Consider the following 18,154-nt stretch of genomic DNA (forward strand, 5'->3'; position numbering starts at 1 on the left):
GCTAGGAAATTTACAGTATAGTATGGTAAGAAAGGGCTTCTTGCGCAAGAGCTACACTCTTTCCTAACAGGTGTAAGCTCTCTTGCACAGGAGCTCTTGCACAAGAGGGCAGTGTAGACGCTCGGTAGGGATTTCTTGCGCAAGAAAGCCCTATGGCTAAAATGGGCATCAGAGCTTTCTTGTGCAAGAGAGCGTCCACACTGCCATGGATGCTCTTGCGCAAAAGCACAGCTCGCACATGGCAGTGTGGACGTGTTCTTGCGCAAGACTTCTTGCACAAGAACCCTTGTGCAAGATGTTCTTGCAGAAGAAGCCGCCAGTGTAGACGTAGCCCTACAGTGGAATGCCCACAGGGGCACCATATCAAAGAACACTAGTTACTGCACTGGGTGAGTATCCTCCCTTTTCCAAAATCAACCATTCAGAAGTTAAATGTGAGAACTAAGATTGCTTATACAACCTTAATTTGGTCCCCTTGTATGTAGACTGTGATATACAATCTTTTAGTACATAACATGTCTTTTTCCACAGGTCCCCTACTTTATCTAGTGCAGAGAATGGATAGTGCTCACTTAATGAGCAGCTATTCAGAATTCTGTTTTATTTTTATTGTTCAGTGTGTGGTCCCACACCTTACTTTCTCCACACTGTTCAAATCCTGTTCTGAATTCAAAATTATTAATTTCTTCATGGTTTTTTTTTCCTATGGAACTCATTACTCTAGTATCTGAGTGCTTCATAAATATAAATTAATTTGTTTTCACAAGCCACCTGTGACATGAAAGGATTCTGTATTCATTTTACAGATGAGGAACAGAGAAAATAAGGGCAAAAGTATCCAATAATTTTAGGTGGCCAATTTGTGACATCCGAGACATAATTTTTCAGAGTACATAGCATTATGCAGGTTGGACTTCCCTGGTCTGACATCCTCAGGCCTGTAGATGGGACTCAAGGGAGAAAAGGGGGCAGATGTTTAACTAGTTAACTGAGTAAAGAGAAGAGTGGGTGGGGAGTTGCTCCAGCCCAGTTGGAGCTCCCTTTCTCCCCCACCTGCTGCTGGGCTGGAGCTGCATCTCTTGGCGCAGGCAGGGGGCTGCTCCAGCCCAAACAGAGAAGCCCTTTCCTGTGGGTCGCCTGGGTCCAAAAGAAATAGGGGCTTCTTTGGCCAAGACACCGGAGCAACCCCTGCCTATGGCGGGCCAGGGTGTCCCGCAGGAAGGGGCTGCTCCAGCGTCCTGGCCAGAGCAGCTCCTGCCTAAGGGTTGCCCAGGCCTACTGAGAAGAGGCAGGGAGCTACTCCAGCCCCCACTGGTTAACGTTATCCAGTAAGTCTCACTCTTAATGGATGAGGCGTACCAGTTAAACATTCAAGGTATGTCTACACTAGCCACCCTAGTTCGGACTAGGGTGGCTAATGTAGTCATTCGAACTTGCAAATGAAGCCCGGGATTTAAATATCCCGGGCTTCATTTGCATGTTCCCGGGCACCACCATTTTTAAATGCCCGGTAGTTCGAACTACATGCCCACGGCTACAGGCGGCACGGGCTAGGTAGTTCGAACTAAAGCTCCTAATTCGAACTACCATTACTCCTCATTGCAGGAGGAGTAATGGTAGTTCAAATTAGGAGCTTTAGTTCGAACTACCTAGCCCATGTCGCCTGTAGCCGCGGGCAGGTAGTTTGAATTACTGGGCATTTAAAAATGACGGCGCCCGGGAACATGCAAATGAAGCCCAGGATATTTAAATCCCGGGCTTCATTTGCAAGTTCGAATGACTACATTAGCCACCCTAGTCCGAACTAGGGTGGCTAGTGTAGACATACCCTCACACCCCTATTCACTAGTAAGGTTGCCAACTTCCCTGATCAGATGGACTGGATGCCGTTGCCATGAGTGGCATCTGATCAGGAAAGTTGGCAACTATAATCACTACACATTTTCCAACTCTTGTGGCAAATGAAGCAGGGGATGTACAGACAAGAGCCTTCTTCTCTCCACAACCCCGATTCATCCCTTGGGCATGTCCACTGTATTCAGTGACTCACGCAGGAGTCCTGTGGGGAAAAAATAGTATGTAACAAAAGACATAATGCATATGCACAAGGATTTTATTTAATTTATTAGGTTTTAAAATAGCAACCTGAAAAAATAGAAATTCCATCATTATAGCATTGTGCTGGCATCCACATGAGTCATTTGCAGGGTTGGAAAATTTAAATTATCTGCACAGACCTCTTGAAGCCAGTTGAGCTAGTAGAGGAACTGATAAAGTAGGTTGTCATCCTGTATGTGAACCAAGACTAGAGATGGATGAAACATTGACAGTGGGTTTCTCAAATATATACTTAAAGTACAGGAATGGTGAGATTCACAAGTAGTGGGTTCTATTTCAGGCTTTGCAAGAAAGTGTGTTCTAGTGGGCACAGACTCTTCTGCCCAATTACCCCAATCTTGACTCCTGCCCAGGCTCTGTTCCAAGCCTGTACCATCCACACCACTGGTCCTTGGCCTAATCCCATTCTCCTCAACTGTCCCGTTCCAATTTCTTCTCAGGCTTCTCATCCCAGTCCCAATCTCCTTGCCTAGCTATTTCCAATTTCTCCCTCCCCTACTGCTGGCTTCTTGTCCTCAGACTCCTTGTTCAGTCTGTACCAATTTCCTGCTCCCTACCTCAGCATCTTAATCTCTTTCCCTAGTTAGTCTGAGTCCCTCCTCATAGTCCTGCTCTGTTTCCTCCCTCCTATCAGTTCATAGTCCCAGTGTCTTGCCTACCCAGTCACAGTCTACCCCCAGCTCTTCATTCCCATATTGTTTCTCTACAACTCCCAGTATCTGTGTCCAGGGAATCCCAGTCTTCCCTCACACTCTGTGTCTCCTTACCCATTCAATCCTTGTATCCACATCCTTCGCAACACCCAGTCCCAATGTCCCTTTTCTCCTGCCCACCAACCTCAAGTCCCAGTCTCCCGCCTCAAGCCTCTTGTCTTAATCTACTTCCTCACATCCCCCAGTCCAGCTCTTGTCCCTGCATTCAAATCAGACAGATTTCCCCTCTGGATTCATGGAGAGCACAGGAGTGACAGACTCCATGCTTTCAGTCCAATGTGTTGCCCCAGCCTAGTGCACAGCAGCCCGGAGCAGCAATTGCTGAATCATGCCCAGTGGAGACATCATCTATGGTGAATTTAGCAGGGTAATTATCCGTTTTCCACTGATCACATCCAAACAGATTTTTCAAAGATCTTTTTAGGGGGTTATTTTTTACTTTACTAAATTTGGACAGATTTTAGCTAAGGTAGCAAAAGACAAGTGTCCCTGACACAAAGGCCATCGCTTCTGCCAAATTTAAAGTTCTAGCTCCAAAGCATAGGAAACAAAGGGTGAGAATAAATGTTCAGTTTTCATAATGGAGAGAGGTAAATACTGGGCTTCCCCTAAGGATCTGTGCTAGAAGCAGTGCTGGCCAACATATTCATAAATGATCTGGAAAAAGGGGTAAACAATGAAGTGGCACATTTAGTAGACAGTATTGAATTTCTCAAGATAGTTAAATCCAAAGGATACTATGAAGAATTACAAAGGAATTTCATCAAATGGGGTGATTGGGCAAAAAATTGGTAGATGAAAGTCAATATTGATAAATGCAAAGTCATGCACATCAGAAAACATAATCCCAAATATACATGCAGAATGACACAGTCTAAACTAACTGAATCAAGAAACAGTTCTTGAAATAGATAGTTCTCTGAAAATATATGCTCAATGTGCTGTGGCAATCTAAAAAAATAACAGAATTTTGGAAACCATTAGGAAAGGGCTAGGTAATAAGACAGAAAAAAATCACAATGTCACTATATAAATGCATGACACTCTACGTCTTGAATACCCTGGACAGCTCTGGTTGCCCCAATATATATTAGATCTGGAAAAGCTACAGAGAAGGGCAACCTTCTCCTGATTGTCTAGTACGTGGTGCCAAGAGCACAACCCTCATTACTATTGTATGATATTTTAATCCCATTTGTGATCTGAAACCTGGATATTCTAATACATTCTTGCTTCTCCTGGCAGTTTGCTACATTTCTTTTAAGTTATGTATCACCATTTTATTTTCTAAATGTTGGAGTTTGTAGCATTTGGCCACTTGGGGTATGTCTACATTTCAGCCACATGTGTGAATGGCACCTCATATACTCATGTTAGCTTTTTTCTATCTAGCTCACTAAAAATAGAATTGAGGATAAAGCAGCATGGTTTCAGCACATACTGCACAAGCAGGTATGTACTCGGGAAGATCAGATGCTTTTACAACTAAGGCAAGGGTAATCAATTATTTTTTGTCAAGGTCCAAATTTCTTGGTTCACATTTAGTCAAGGTCCAGACATTAGAAAAAATAATAAAAATATAACATAGATGATCATAAGTAAATAAAAACATTTTATGGTCTGTTCAAAAGCATCCTGTGGTGTGAACTAGGCCTGTGATTCAGTTGTTCACTATCTTTGAGCTAGAGTATGGCTAGCATGTGTACATCTATATGAGGTGCAAATTACACTTGTGGCTGCAGCATCATCATATACCCTAATTTTTCTCCAGCAAAATGGCAAGCTCCCTTCACTTATGAGAGACTCTTTCTTCTTGCATGAGGTGGTCAACACCTTTTGGAGAGTCAGGTGGTATTTTCTACATGCAAGAAAGCATTCACTACAACATGTAGTCACAGATACACAAAAATTGTAACTTGTCTCCTACTAGAATTTACTGGGTTTTTTTCTCCCAGCTTTCCCCACAACTTAATATGTATTTTCATTTGGCTTATAACCAATTCTGTTTATTTCTTTCTTTTATCTCCAGGGTAGCCCTTTGTACCCCCTTGTCTCGCCTTGGGCAAGAACTGGCAACATTCAGTCATAGAGCAGTATCTGATACTTCATTAACAATCGATCGTATGGAGCACGCCCGCATAGAATACAGAGGGGCCTTGCTGTGGATGAAGGATGTGTCCCAAGAACTGGATCCTGACACCTGCAAGCAAATGGAGAAATTTAGAAAAGTATTTATTTCTTCTTCAAGTGCTTGTTCATGTCAATTCCTATAAGGTATGCGCGCTCTGCGTGCATCACAGTGGGAAGGTTTTTCCCCTAGTATTATCCATCAGGTCAGCTGAGGTGCCTCCTGGGGTCCCGCCTTCATGGCCCTGCCAACCTGATATCCTCTTAGTTCCTTTTTACCATGACAGTTAGCTGAATACTTTTAGTTCTTGCTTTGCAAGCATGACACTCTAACCTTCATTCTCTTTCTTGTAGTTTGTAGTGTACAAATAGTGTAAAAAGTGTAGTTAGATTAGTTTTAGTTGGTCCCCCCTTTTTTCTTCCTGGTACTGAGGCATGCCTTGGTCCCAGGGTTTAAACTTTGTAGACACTGTGACAGACATATGCCAAGGGTGACCTGAACAATTTCTGCCTGAAGTGTCTGGGCGAGGGCAATCTCAACGAGTACTGCAAGATCTGCAGGGGTTTTTGGCTAAGACCCCAAAAGGGCATGTCTACACTAGGAAATTATTTCAGAACAACTTATTTAGAAATAATAACTCCTGAAATAACTGTTTCAAAATAGTGTATCCACACCACAGGGAAGCCTCGAAATTAGTCTGAGGCAGGCTCCCTTAAGGTGGACATGCTACCTCAACTTAGAGCCCCAGAAAGCACTGGAGAGTAATTATTTTGAAGTAGCAGCAGTGGGAGTGTTCACACTACTGCTATTTCAAAATAATTGTTTTGAAATAAGCGTTATTCCTCATGGAAAGCAGGAGTTATTTCAAAATAACCAGCCCTTTATTTCAAAGTAACAGGCTTAATAGTGTGGACGCTCCGCTTGTTATTTTGAAATAAGGGGAGTTATTTCAACATAACTCCCTAGTGTAGACCAGGGCAAAGAGTGTGATCAGCGTCTCAAAGTTTTGCTTATGAGGGATGATTTCTGCCCCATTTTGGACTCTCAGTCAGTGGAGTTGATCCCGAATGCCTCGACACAGGTGCACACTAACACAGAACTGCTGGGCCATGCTGAGAAGGGACTTCGCTAGAGTCTCTTGGCACCAGCAGGCAGCCTTCTTCAAAAGCTGCAATCAGTGGCTGGTCCCTCACAAGAAAAAGAGGCTATCGAAGGGCTGCTCCCCCAGATGCTCAGAGCAGTATGGAAGGATCCTGAGGCCGTGAGCTCTGCGTCATGCTACATAAGTTCAGCCTCCACTATGAGAGTCTCATTGACTCCTGCCCTCTTCTGGGGTCAGTTGAGTCCAGAGCCCCAATTTTCTTCCACTCGAGAGAGCTGCTTAAACTTTCCACCCATGCTGGAGACATATGATGCAGCAAAGAACTAATTGCTCTTGTGGAGCCACCTTCCTACCTCCCACATGAGACAGAATGCCCATGTGACCAGCAGTGCAATCAAAAGAAAACCAGCATTAATGTTATGCCAATCACCATCACCCCAGCACCAGTTTCTGTTGCCATCTTTGAGCATCTGGGCAGTGGAGATGCACTGGGCCCTAGTCCCAGATGCCACTCTCTGGCACTGATGTGCTCCACTTCTCTCTCAGCTTAGTACACAGAGTCAGCAGAAGCAGAGTCCAACTACTCTAGATCCACCAGGGGCAAGAGATTCGGGTCCTGTCAACATGACTGATACCTCCTCCCAGCACTGTGGCTGAGGCAGTGTAAAACCCCTGTCCAGTGGTCATTTTGGACCCTTTGGGCCTCCCATTAGGGCTAGAATCAAAGCCATCCATCTCCTGATCAGCTCAGGTACAGCTACAACTCTTGCAAAGCAATGGTTAAATTTATGGAACTGCTACCAGAGGATTTTAGGGCTGAATTTTCCTTTGTGGTGGATAATGCAAGCTCATGGCCTCACTCTAAGCAGCCCCCAATATGGTGGACTCAGCCTCCCCTACCATGGCATTGGGAATAGCCATGTGATAAGAGTTCCTGGGTGCAGATGTCTGGGCTGCCTTATGAGGTTCAGCAGACAACTCGGGACCTCCCATTTGAAGGGATGGCCCTGTTTTTGGAGAAAACAGATTCTAGACTGTATAGCCTGAAAGACTCCAGGATCACCCTCAAGTTTGAATCTCCACACACTGGCAACCTAGCAGAAACATTGCAGGCCATAGCCCCCATCTTATCCATACCAGCTCCAGAACAGGCAGGATTCTTCCTGCAGCTGGGGAGGAAATAATAGAAAGAGGCTGCACACATTGTTAGACCAGGGCTCTGGTTAGGCAAAGCAGTCTGCTAACCACAAACAGCCCTTTTTAAGGTGTGCTTGGGGGGCAACACACCAATCGAGATAGTGGATCCACCCTGCCATACCTTCTTGTGTCCTTTCAACTCTGTGTGGGCCTGTATTATATTGTTGGGTGCTCTGCAAGGTTGAAATGGGATACTCCCTCCCCCCAATTCTTCCACACCCTATCCTATCCCTCTTCAGGGCTCCTTCTCACAAGCATCTCCTCATACAGGAGTTGCACTTGCTCCTATCATGGGGAGCAATGGAAGAGGTGTATTAGGAACTGAAGGGCAAAGGCTCCTATTCCTGATATTTCCTAACACCAAATACCAAAGGTGAGCTCAGGCCCATCCTAGACCTGTGGGTACTCAAAGGTTTATGAAGAAACTAAAGTTTCAGATTGTCTCTTTGACCTCCAGTATAACTTCTTTGGATCCAGGGGACTGGCATGCTGTCCTCGACATGAAGGATACTTACTTTCACATTGCAATCATGCTTTTCCATAGAAGATATCTCAGGTTTGCTATGAATAACATTCACTACCAGTTCACATTTGATCTATCAGCTGCTCCTCACCTGTTTACCAAGTGCATGGCAGTTGTCTCTGCTGCATTCTTTCACAGACATCAGGTACAGGTATTCCTATACCTAGATGACCTGCTAACATTATCTATAGGTTTCCGGCAGTTCCCCACTCCCATAGAGAGGAATTGCCTGAAGCTCTTGGAACACATGGCTGCCTGTATCTCTTGGTGCAGCTCACCAGGCTCAGACTCTAGTCAATCCAGTTGTGTCTGGCCTCTGTATATTGGCTCACTTGGAACAACAATTTACACAAGATAATCAGATTGCCTTGCCCAATCCTTTTCTTTCTAATCTGAGGGCTCAACCCACAGGTGGTGTATACAGGAGTTCCCTTCAACTGCTCCCAGCCATCCCTCAAACATAGAATGCTAGAACTGGAAAGGACCTCGAGCGATCATCAGATCCAGTCCCCTGTTCTCACAGCAGGACCAAGCACTGTCTAGATTAGGGTGGTCAATAATTTTTTTATGGGGAGCCACTCCAAGAATTTGGAAAGTGTCCGAGGGCCACGCTCTTCCATGATATTAATGGAAGAGGTACAGGTCTGGGATGGAGGTTGGATACAAAAGGGAGTTCGGGACAAGGGAGGGAGTTTGGATGAACGAGGCAGTTGTGATCTGGGGCACTGGATTGAGATGTGTGTTTCATGTCCATATCAGAGAACAATAGTTATGAGAAGGCAAGTGTACAGCTTCCTCTTATAACATAAAGCAAGGTCAGGGTTTGGTTGTGCCAGTATAGTGCAATGTGCAAGGAATTAGATTGTTTCTCATAAAATATAAAGGGAGGGGCCTACCAGGAGGGAGTTATACTACAGAATGACCATTTTGATTAAAAACCCTCCTCCTGTAAGGGTCACAGAACACAGATCACCTCCCTTCACCAGCAAAGCAGCTTGCTTCATCATCTCCACCAGTTCCTGTTGATGGAGGTGTTGCTGCTGCAGCTGCACAAGTTACTGGAGTGGATGTTGCTTCTGCTGCTGTTCATTTTACATTTATTACATTTATTAAAGCAAAAATCAGAGTGTGTGTGTGTGTGTGTGTGTGTGTGCATACACACCCACACCCCCCCACGCAAAGATTTCCCAACTCAGATATAGTGCTTTGCCTCTCTGACACTTTTCTTTTTGCACCTTCTGGGATCAAACAGAGGGATGAAGGGAAGATAAACTCCTTACTTACTACAAGCCAGGTATTGCTCCTGTATGCAGTTACAAGAACAGATTGTGTTATATTCCTTCAAGTGGGCAATTACAGTGGGTACTGAAATTCTGAATCTCTTGAGTGTTTATCTTAGTTTTATGTTAACTTTAACATTTTTTTTTGCATATAAACAGGATATTTTTACCTTTTGGCAGTGAAGAAACCATAAGTAACAGCTAATTCCTGTGGTTTTTGACATTTGATTATAAATTCTTTAAGGCAGGGACAATCTCTACATTGTTTGCATGTGCAATACCTATAGATTATTCCTATAGATTGCTGTGCAATCTTGAGTTTATAGCACTCTTGCCCTGGAGAATACAGGCAGTCCCCGAGTTACGCGGATCCGACTTATGTCGGATCCGCAGTTACGAACGGGGCCGTTCCTCTCCCTGGTCTCCAGCAGACCAGGGAGAGGAAGCAAAGCGGCGGAACACGTGGGCAGCGGACAGGGCTGTCCGCTGCCCACGCACTCCGTGGCTTGGCTCTGCTTTGCCCCCCCGTCCCCCTGGTCTGCAGACTGGGGGGGGCAAAGCAGAGCAAAGCAGAGCCAAGCCGCGGAGCGCACGATCAGCTGACAGCCCAGACGCGTCTGGGCTGTCAGCTGGCCGGGCGCTCCGCGGCTTGGCTCTGCTTTGTCCCCCCCGCCCCCCTGGTCTGCAGACCGGGGGGGGGCAAAGCAGAGCCAAGCCGCGGAGCGCGCGATCAGCTGACAGCCCAGACACGTCTGGGCTGTCAGCTGGCCGGGCGCTCCGCGGCTTGGCTCTGCTTTGCCCCCCCGTCCACCCCCGTCCCCCTGGTCTGCAGACCAGGGAGACGGGGGGGCAAAGCAGAGCCAAGCAGAGCCAAGCTGCGGAGCGCGCGGTCAGCTGACAGCCCAGACGCGTCTGGGCTGTCAGCTGGCAGCGCGCTCCGCTGCTTGGCTCTGCTTTGCCCCCCCCATCCCCGTCCCCCTGGTCTGCAGACCAGGGGGACGGGGATGGGGGGGGCAAAGCAGAGCCAAGCCGCGGAGCGCGCGGTCAGCTGACAGCTGGCAGCTGGCCGCGTCCTCCGCGGCTTGGCTCTGCTTTGCCCCCCCCCCCATCCCTCTGGTCTGCAGACCAGGGGGACGGGGAGCAAAGCAGAGCAAAACCACGGAGCCCGAGGGCAGCAGGACAGCCACGGACACCTGTGGTACAGCAGCGGCTTTGCTCCGGACACCTGTGGTACAGCAGCTGGGGCGCTGTACTTGGGGATGCCTGGGGTTCTTAGCAGCAGCTGACTTGGGGATGCCTGGGGTTCTTAAGTTGAATCTGTATGTAAGTCAGAACTGGCGTCCAGATTCAGCCGCTGTTGAAACTGATCAGTTTCAGCAGCGGCTGAATCTGGACGCCAGTTCCGACTTACATACAGATTCAACTTAAGAACAAACCTACAGTCCCTATCTTGTACGTAACCCGGGGACTGCCTGTACTAGTACTGTGAAACATTTTCAGGGGTTCTTTTCTGAAAACCTGGAATATATCTATGGTCTCTTTTCCTATTATATATTTCAACATTCATGGTTCTAGGTGCAAACACAAGTGAAAAATACCAAAGACCAGTTTGACCAGTTGAAAATGGATGTCTGTCAGAAGGTGGATCTGCTTGGAGCTAGTCGCTGCAATTTGTTGTCGCATTCTCTTGCTGTCTATCAGGTATCCACTTTAACTTTGCAGAATGCCCTACACTGGACATATGGAGGGAAACCTTTGGATATACTGAGGGAGAATATTAAAGCAGAGCACAAAAGTGAACAAGACATTGTAAGCAGGAATGCATTCGTGGCAACATCCTCTTTTCTGATATTTACAGGACGTAGTTGATAGCCAATATCTTCATTGTGAAGGCAGGATTGAATACACCCACTGATTAATTTATAAATACTGTCATGACATTTGGAAATGCATAGACTCATACAGACAATGTTCTAGCTCCTTCCTTTGGGATTTTTTGGGAGAATTTCTTTTTTTAATAAGAGGGCTTTGAATACCAGTTTTAGAGAGTAAATGTATGCAGTTAAATTAACAAAGTTGACGCAGCGCTGTGGTAAATCAGGTCCAATAAGTTTGTGATCCATCCAACCTACGAGGGTCCATTTTCCTCATCTTGGTGCTTTTTGAATTTTAGCAATCTGGAGAAAAGTCCTTAATGAGATGGAAATAGAGAAGGGAATGGAAACTGGAAATATGTATTGAAGAAAGGAGTTTAGGTGGAAACAGATATATGCTATTTAAAAAAAATGGGAGTATTAGTTCAAATTAACAGGACTTTTTTTAAAGACTATTGCCATTGATGTTGTTTAGACATTTTCTCATCTTGTCCCTAAAGTTACTGTAACTGAAATATTCACAAATTCACCATTCAAAACTGAGGCTCTAAGGGTATGTCTACACTACAGCGCTAATTCGAACTAAGCTAATTCGAACTAACGCATCTAGAACTAAAAACTAGTTCGAATTAGCGTTTTGCTAATTTGAACTAGCACGTCCACACTGATTGGACGCAGGAGCGCATTTAAGGGCAGCTGAAACCGGTTCTGGCAGGGCATCAGGTCAGTAGTTGCGTTGTGTGGCTGCTGTCTGAGGCTATCTGAGGCTCGTGCTTAAAGGGACCCCCCCGGACAGCTGGTTCTCAGCTTTTCCTGCTTGCTTGCCAACCTTGCCGAGGGACAGCAAAGCGTTGGTCTCTGTGCCCGGCTGTGTCGGTGCTTCCCTTCGGGGATGCCGCTGCAGGTGGCAACATGGAGCCGTGGCTCGCCCTGCACCTTCTGGTGCATTTTCTGGACTTGCTGCTGCAAGCCTGCCAGCAATGGCTCGAGGCTGCCTGGCACCACCTGGTGCACGTCAGCTCCCTGCCTCTCCACTTGGCTGCCCTGGGGGCAGTGGAGGAGCTGCGGCGGCGCCCCGGCACCGCGTGCCCTGCCGCATCTGGCGTCTGGACACCAGCAGCGACTGGTGGGACCGAATTGTCCTGGAGTGCTGGGAAGACCGACAGTGGACCCAGAACTTCAGGATGAGGAGGGACACCTTCCTGGAGCTCTGCGAGTGGCTCGTCCCTGCCCTGTGCAGAAGGGACACTTGCATGAGGCCCGCCATCCCCCTCCAGAAGCGGGTGGCCATCGCCCTCTGGAAGTTCTCCACGCCGGACAGCTACCAATCCGTCGGGAACCAGTTTGGTGTTGGGTGATCCACCGTCGGAGCGGTGCTCATGCAGGTATGGCACTTGTCGGCCACTGCGCCGGGGAGGGGAGGGGGGCTGCAAGGAGGGGATGGGCTGCCCCAAGGACAAAGGGGGGGAAGGAGGAGGCGAAAGCGCCCCGCACCGGAGGGGTCGGTCTGTCGCGGCCGTACTACACGCCGCCAGGGGGGTTGCTTCCGGGAGTGGGGTGCGGAGCACTGCCAGGGCACGAATGCTCCCAGCCACCAGGGCGCCCCACTGATTGGCGCTTTGCTGTGTCTCTCTCCGCAGGTGGTCAAGGTCATCAACCGGGTGCTGCTCCACAGGGTGGTCCGCCTCACCGACCCGGACGCTGTCATCCGGGGATTCGGCGCCCTCGGCTTCCCCAACTGTGGGGGGGGGCCATCGACAGGACGCACATCCCCATCCGTGCCCCGGAACACCAGGCGTCCCAGTACGTCAACCACAAGGGGTACTTCTCCGTGATCCTGCAGGCCGTGTGTGACCACCGGGGACAGTTCACGGACATTAATGTGGGCTGGTCCGGCAAAGCACACGACGCCCGGGTGTACCGCAACTCCTCCGTGTGCCAGCGGCTGCAGGCCGGGACCTTCTTCCCCGACTGCCACATCAGGGTCGGGGACGTGGACATGCCCGTGTGCCTGGTGGGGGATGCCGCCTACCCACTGCAGCCGTGGCTGATGAAGCCCTACACAGGGCACCTCAATCCCTCCCGCCAGGCCTTCAATGCCAGGCTGACCAGGGTCCACATCGTGGTGGAGGGGGCCTTCGGGCGACTGAAAGCCCGCTTTCGATGCCTCCTCACCCGTCTGGACCTGGCCGAGCACAACATCCCTCCCGTGGTGGCAGCATGTTGTGTGCTCCACAATTTATGTGAGAGAAAGGGAGAGGCTTTCCTGCCAGCCTGGATGGCTGAGGCTGACCGCACGGCTGGCCACTACGATCAGCCCCTCACCGCCACTGTCTGGGAAGCCCAGCGGGGGGGCCGTCCGGATCCGGGAAGCCCTGCAGGAGAGCTTCCTGGTGGAGGAGGAGGACTGACCTCTTCCTTGCATGCCCCACTGGGGCCTTCTTCCACCCTACCCGCTTTCCCCCTTCCCCTCCCTACCTATTGTCAAATAAAGACACCTGTTTTTCAAACAAAAACTTCTTTTTATTTAACATAACTGGGGTGGGGGGAGGGAGGAATGACGGTGGGAGAGGGGAGGAGGAAACCTGGGACGAGGGAGCTGGAAGGGGAGGGAAGGGAGGAAGGGAAAGGAAAGCTCAGGGGTGGGGGTCCGGCTGCCTCTCCTGTCTCGCAACTCTGCGGGTCTGGGGGCGTGGGTGGGGAATGGTTGTGGAGGGTGGGGCAGGAGGGACGGGGGGTGTGTGGAGGAAGCAGGAGTGGGAGCAGGGGGAGCAGGAGGCGGAGCAGGGGGAGCAGGCGCCGGAGCAGGAGGAATTGGGAAGTAGTCGAGCAGGCTCTGGAGGTGGCCTCGCAGGGCACGGCCCTGCTCCTCCAGTGCCTCCAAGCTCCTCCGGCGCAGCCTCAGGTCCTCCTGGACCCAGTGGTCCTGGATGCGGAGCAGGTGCTCCAGGAACCGGAGGTGCCACCTCTGGTAGTCCTCTTGGTTCCTGGCTCTCCTGCTGGCCCGGGCGCGGGCGCGGGCGGCTGCTGCAGGCGGGGTGGTGCGCCCTGCAGTCCCAGGTGCTGCGGCTGTGGTGAAACAAGAACAGCGGTCAATTACCCCAGGGGCCCAGGTGTGTGAAACCCAGCTCCCCTCTACAAGGCCAGGGCCCCTGCAGGATCCCCAGCTGCTGCTCCGTGGTGGGCAAGGCCCAGGCGCACGGTCCCTGGGCTCCCTCTTGCCCCAGACCCCCGTACAAATAAGGGGAGCATGATGGTACTCACATGTGGACGCCTCCCCAGCCTCGGACGACACAGGCGAGCGGCTCTGTGGGGTGCCTCGGGGGTCCTGGGTCCTGGGCAGGCTGCCACCAGGCTCCTGGCTCTCAGAGCCCTCCTCCTCCTCCGTCTCTGGGAGCGGTCCCTCTGCCCCGGGGTCTATCACGTCCCGGGGGGCAGGGATGGCATGAGCCCCCAGGATGCGGTCCAGAGCCTGGAAGTGGGGGCACACCTCCGGGTCGGCCCCTGGCAGGCAGGCCCGGGAGTAGGACTGCCGCAGGTCCTTTATTTTACAGCGCACCTGCTCCTGGCTGCGCTGGTGGGCCCTGGCAGCCAGGCTGGCAGCCATACGGCCGTAGACAGCCACGTTCCTGTGGCTAGTGCGGAGATTGTGGACATTGGAGGCTTCCCCCCAAACCTCGATGAGGTCCACGATCTCCGCACTAGACCACGCGGGCGCCTGCCTCTTGTGGCCCCGGGCAGGCTCCTGGGAGCCGCCAGTCTGGTCCCGGGAAGAGTGGGAGAGGTGGGGGGCATCGGGTCGCTGGCTCATGGGGTGTCAGCTGCTGGGTGTGCTGGCACGGGTGCTGGCAGCCTTGCAACTGGCACAAACCCCGTAGCCAGCCCGTGGCCCTTTAAGGGCTCCGGGGCTGGGAGGGGGGCAGTAGAGTTTGCCTGGTGTTGGCCAGAGTGGCCACCAGGGCAAGCTGGGAAGGGCTAGCCTCCCACTAGTTCGAATTAAGGGTCTACACAGCCCTTAATTCGAACTAGCTAGTTCGAACTAGGCTTAATCCTCGTGGAATGAGGTTTACCTAGTTCGAACTAAGCGCTCCGTTAGTTCGAATTAAATTCGAACTAACGGAGCGCTAGTGTAGCGCCTATGAAAGTTAGTTCGAACTAATGTCCGTTCCCTAAGGGTATGTCTACACTACAAAGTTAGTTCGAACTAACGGACGTTAGTTCGAACTAACTTTCATAGGCGCTACACTAGCGCTTCCTTAGTTCGAATTTAATTCGAACTAACGGAGCGCTTAGTTCGAACTAGGAGAACCTCATTTTACGAGGATTAAGCCTAGTTCGAACTAGCTAGTTCGAATTAAGGGGTGTGTAGCCCCTTAATTCGAACTAGTGGGAGGCTAGCCCTCCCCAGGTTTCCCTGGTGGCCACTCTGGCCAACACCAGGGATACTCTTCTACCCCCCTCCTGGCCCCGGACCCCTTAAAGGGGCACGGGCTGGCTACAGTGCCCGTGCCAGGTGCAAGCCTGCCAGCACCCAGCCAGCAGACCCTGCACCTGGCACGGATCGAGCCAGCCACCCGATGCCCCCCAGCCCTCCCCCTCTTCCCGGGACCAGGCTGGTGGCTCCCGGGAGCTTGCCCTGGACCGCAAGAGGCGGGCACCCGCCTGGGCTAGTGCAGACATCGTGGACCTCGTCCACGATCTCCGCACTAGGCACAGGAAAGTGGCCGTCTAGGGCAGGAGAGCTGCCAGCCTGGCCACCCAGGAGCAGGTGTGCAAGAGAATCAAGGGGGTCCACTGAGACCCCCGACCCTGAGCCCTGAGCTTACAGTGGCCATCCTGGGTCAGACCAAAGGTCCATCTAGCCCAGTAGCCTGTCTGCCGACAGCGGCCAGCCCTAGGGACCCTGGAGGGGATGGACCGAAATCAGTGACCAAGCCATTTGTCTCGTGCCATCCCTCTCCAGCCTTCCACAAACTTTGGGCAGGGACACCACTCCTACCCCCTGGCTAATACCACTCCATGGACCCAACCTCCATGACTTGATCTCACTTCCCTTTAAACTCTGTTCTAGTTGTAGCCTTCACAGCCTCCTGCAGCAAGGAGTTCCACAGGTTGACTCTTTGCTTTGTGAAGAAGAACTTTCTGTTACTAGTTTGAAGCCTGCTACCCATTCCTTTCCTTTGGTGTCCTCTAGTCCTTCTATTATGGGAACTAATGAAGAACTTTTCTGTATGCACCCTCTCCACCCCACTCATGCTTTTAGAGACCTCTATCCTGTCCCCCCTCTGTCTCCTCTTTTCTAAGCTGAAAAGTCCCAGTCTCTTTAGCCTCTCTTCATATGGGACCTGTTCCCAACCCCTGATCATTTTAGTTGCCCTCCCGTCTCCCAGCCTCTCTTTTCCCCTCTCCCACCTCTTTTTCCCAGTCTCCCCCAGTTTTGTTCAATAAAGACAGATTCCATTTTGGAAGACACATTATCTTTATTTTGTACATCAAGAAGAGGGGCTAGGGAAGGGTAAGTGGAAGGAGGTGAGGGAGGAATGGGGCACGAGCCCCCGATGGGGAGGACCAGGCTGGCTCTGCGGGCTTCTGGGGGTGGAAGCTCTCCTGCAGCCCCCCAATTGTCCCCTCTACCCAGATGGCAGACTGTGGCAAGTGCAGCCGGGCTGATGGCCGAGTGGTGTGATGTGCCCAGTGTGGGTAGTCCGGGTACTCCAAGCCAGGACTGCTTTGCAAGTGGGGCACCCCTGAAAACTGTCTGTCCGGGGTGCGGGTCGGGACCCTTTAAGCACAGCCCTCGGCTAGCCTGACACAGCATCTCCACGCTCTAAGTCCTCCTCTGATGCCCTGCCGGCACTGCTTCTGGCCATCCTTAAGCCCGTTTCAGGGTCCACTTAATGTGGACATGCTAGTTCGAATTAGCAAAACGCTAATTCGAACTAGTTTTTTAGTCTGGATCCGTTAGTTCGAATTAGCTTAGTTCGAATTAACTAATTCGAACTCAGTTAGTTCGAATTAACGTTGTCGTGTAGACATACCCTAAGAGTTTGTTGTGCTCCTATGCAAAGCCTAACTGAGCAGAAGTACATACTCTTATTCAGTTGCTCAGCTGTATTTATTCTCTGGCACCTGTAGTGCTTCTGATAGTCTCAGAATTCCCTAAACCTGTGGTTCCCAGCCTTTTTTATATTGGGGACCAGCAAATGCATCCACAGATATTTGGCAGACTGGTATTATTTTATTTGCATACTCATAGAACCATAGAGCTGGAAGAGACCTCAGAAGGCCATCAAGTCTAGCCCCCTGCCCAAGGCAGGACCAATCCCAATTAAATCAACCCAGCCAGTGCTTTGTCAAGCTCAGACTTAAACACCTCTAGGGATGGAGACTCCACTATTTCACTAGGTAACCCATTCCAGTGCTTCACCACCCTCCTAGTGAAATAATTTTTCCTAATATCCAAGCTGGACCTCTCCCACCGCAACTTGAGACCATTATTCCTTGTTCTGCCATCCATCACTACTATGAATAGCCTTTCTCCATCGTCTTTGGAACCTCCCTTCAGGAAGTTGAAGGCTGCTATCAAATCCCCTGTCACGCTTCTCTTCTGCAGGCTAAATAGACCCAAATCCCTCAGCCTCTCCTTGTAGGTCATATGCTCCACCCCCCTAATCATTCTGGTTGCCCTCCGCTGGACCCTCTCCATGAGTCCACATGCCTTGTGTAGTGGGGGGCCCAGAACTGGACACAATACTCCAGGGCTGTGTCTAGACTGCACCCCTTTTGCGGAAAAGGGATGCAGATTAGACACAGCGCAATTGCAAATGAAGCGGGGATTTAAATCTTCCCTGCTTCATTTCCAGAAACATGGCTGCCGCATTTTTCCTGCTCGGGGTTTTGCCGGCAAAAAGCGCCAGTCTAGACGGGGATCTTTCGGAAAATAAAGCCTTTTCCGAAAGATCCCTTCTTCCCGATTTTAAGAGGAATAAGGGATCTTTCGGACAAGGCTTTATTTTCCGAAAGATCCCCGTCTAGACTGGCGCTTTTTGCCGGCAAAGCCCTGAGCCGGAAAAAAGCGGCAGCCATGTTTATGCAAATGAAGCGGGGAAGATTTAAATCCCCGCTTCATTTGCAATTGTGCTGTGTCTAATCTGCATCCCTTTTCCGCAAAAGGGGTGCAGCCTAGACACAGCCCAGATGTTGCCTCACTAGAGCTGAA

General features: G+C 50.4%; 2 protein-coding genes across 7 annotated transcripts in view; both read left to right on the forward strand.

Annotated features, from left to right (window-relative positions):
- Positions 1–18,154, forward strand: part of ICA1L (islet cell autoantigen 1 like) — an 87,677-nt gene that overhangs the window by 21,332 nt on the left and 48,191 nt on the right. For all 6 annotated transcript variants that reach the window (XR_012905258.2, XM_075933841.2, XM_075933842.2 and 3 more), the window contains 2 exons: positions 4,861–5,059; positions 10,637–10,762. Coding sequence is in view for 5 of the 6 variants with exons in the window: in XM_075933841.2 (XP_075789956.2) it covers positions 4,861–5,059; positions 10,637–10,762 (325 nt within the window). In the remaining variant the exon portion in view is untranslated. The remainder of the gene's footprint in view (positions 1–4,860; positions 5,060–10,636; positions 10,763–18,154) is intronic.
- Positions 10,771–13,471, forward strand: LOC142830265 (uncharacterized). Its single transcript, XM_075934394.2, has 2 exons — positions 10,771–12,320; positions 12,576–13,471. Exons 1-2 carry the CDS (start codon positions 11,828–11,830, stop codon positions 13,469–13,471), a joined length of 1,389 nt encoding a protein of 462 aa, XP_075790509.2. The 5' UTR covers positions 10,771–11,827.

This window comes from Pelodiscus sinensis, chromosome 7 (genome assembly GCF_052426305.1).
Source record: "Pelodiscus sinensis isolate ZL-2025 chromosome 7, ASM5242630v1, whole genome shotgun sequence".
NCBI lineage: Eukaryota > Metazoa > Chordata > Testudines > Trionychidae > Pelodiscus > Pelodiscus sinensis.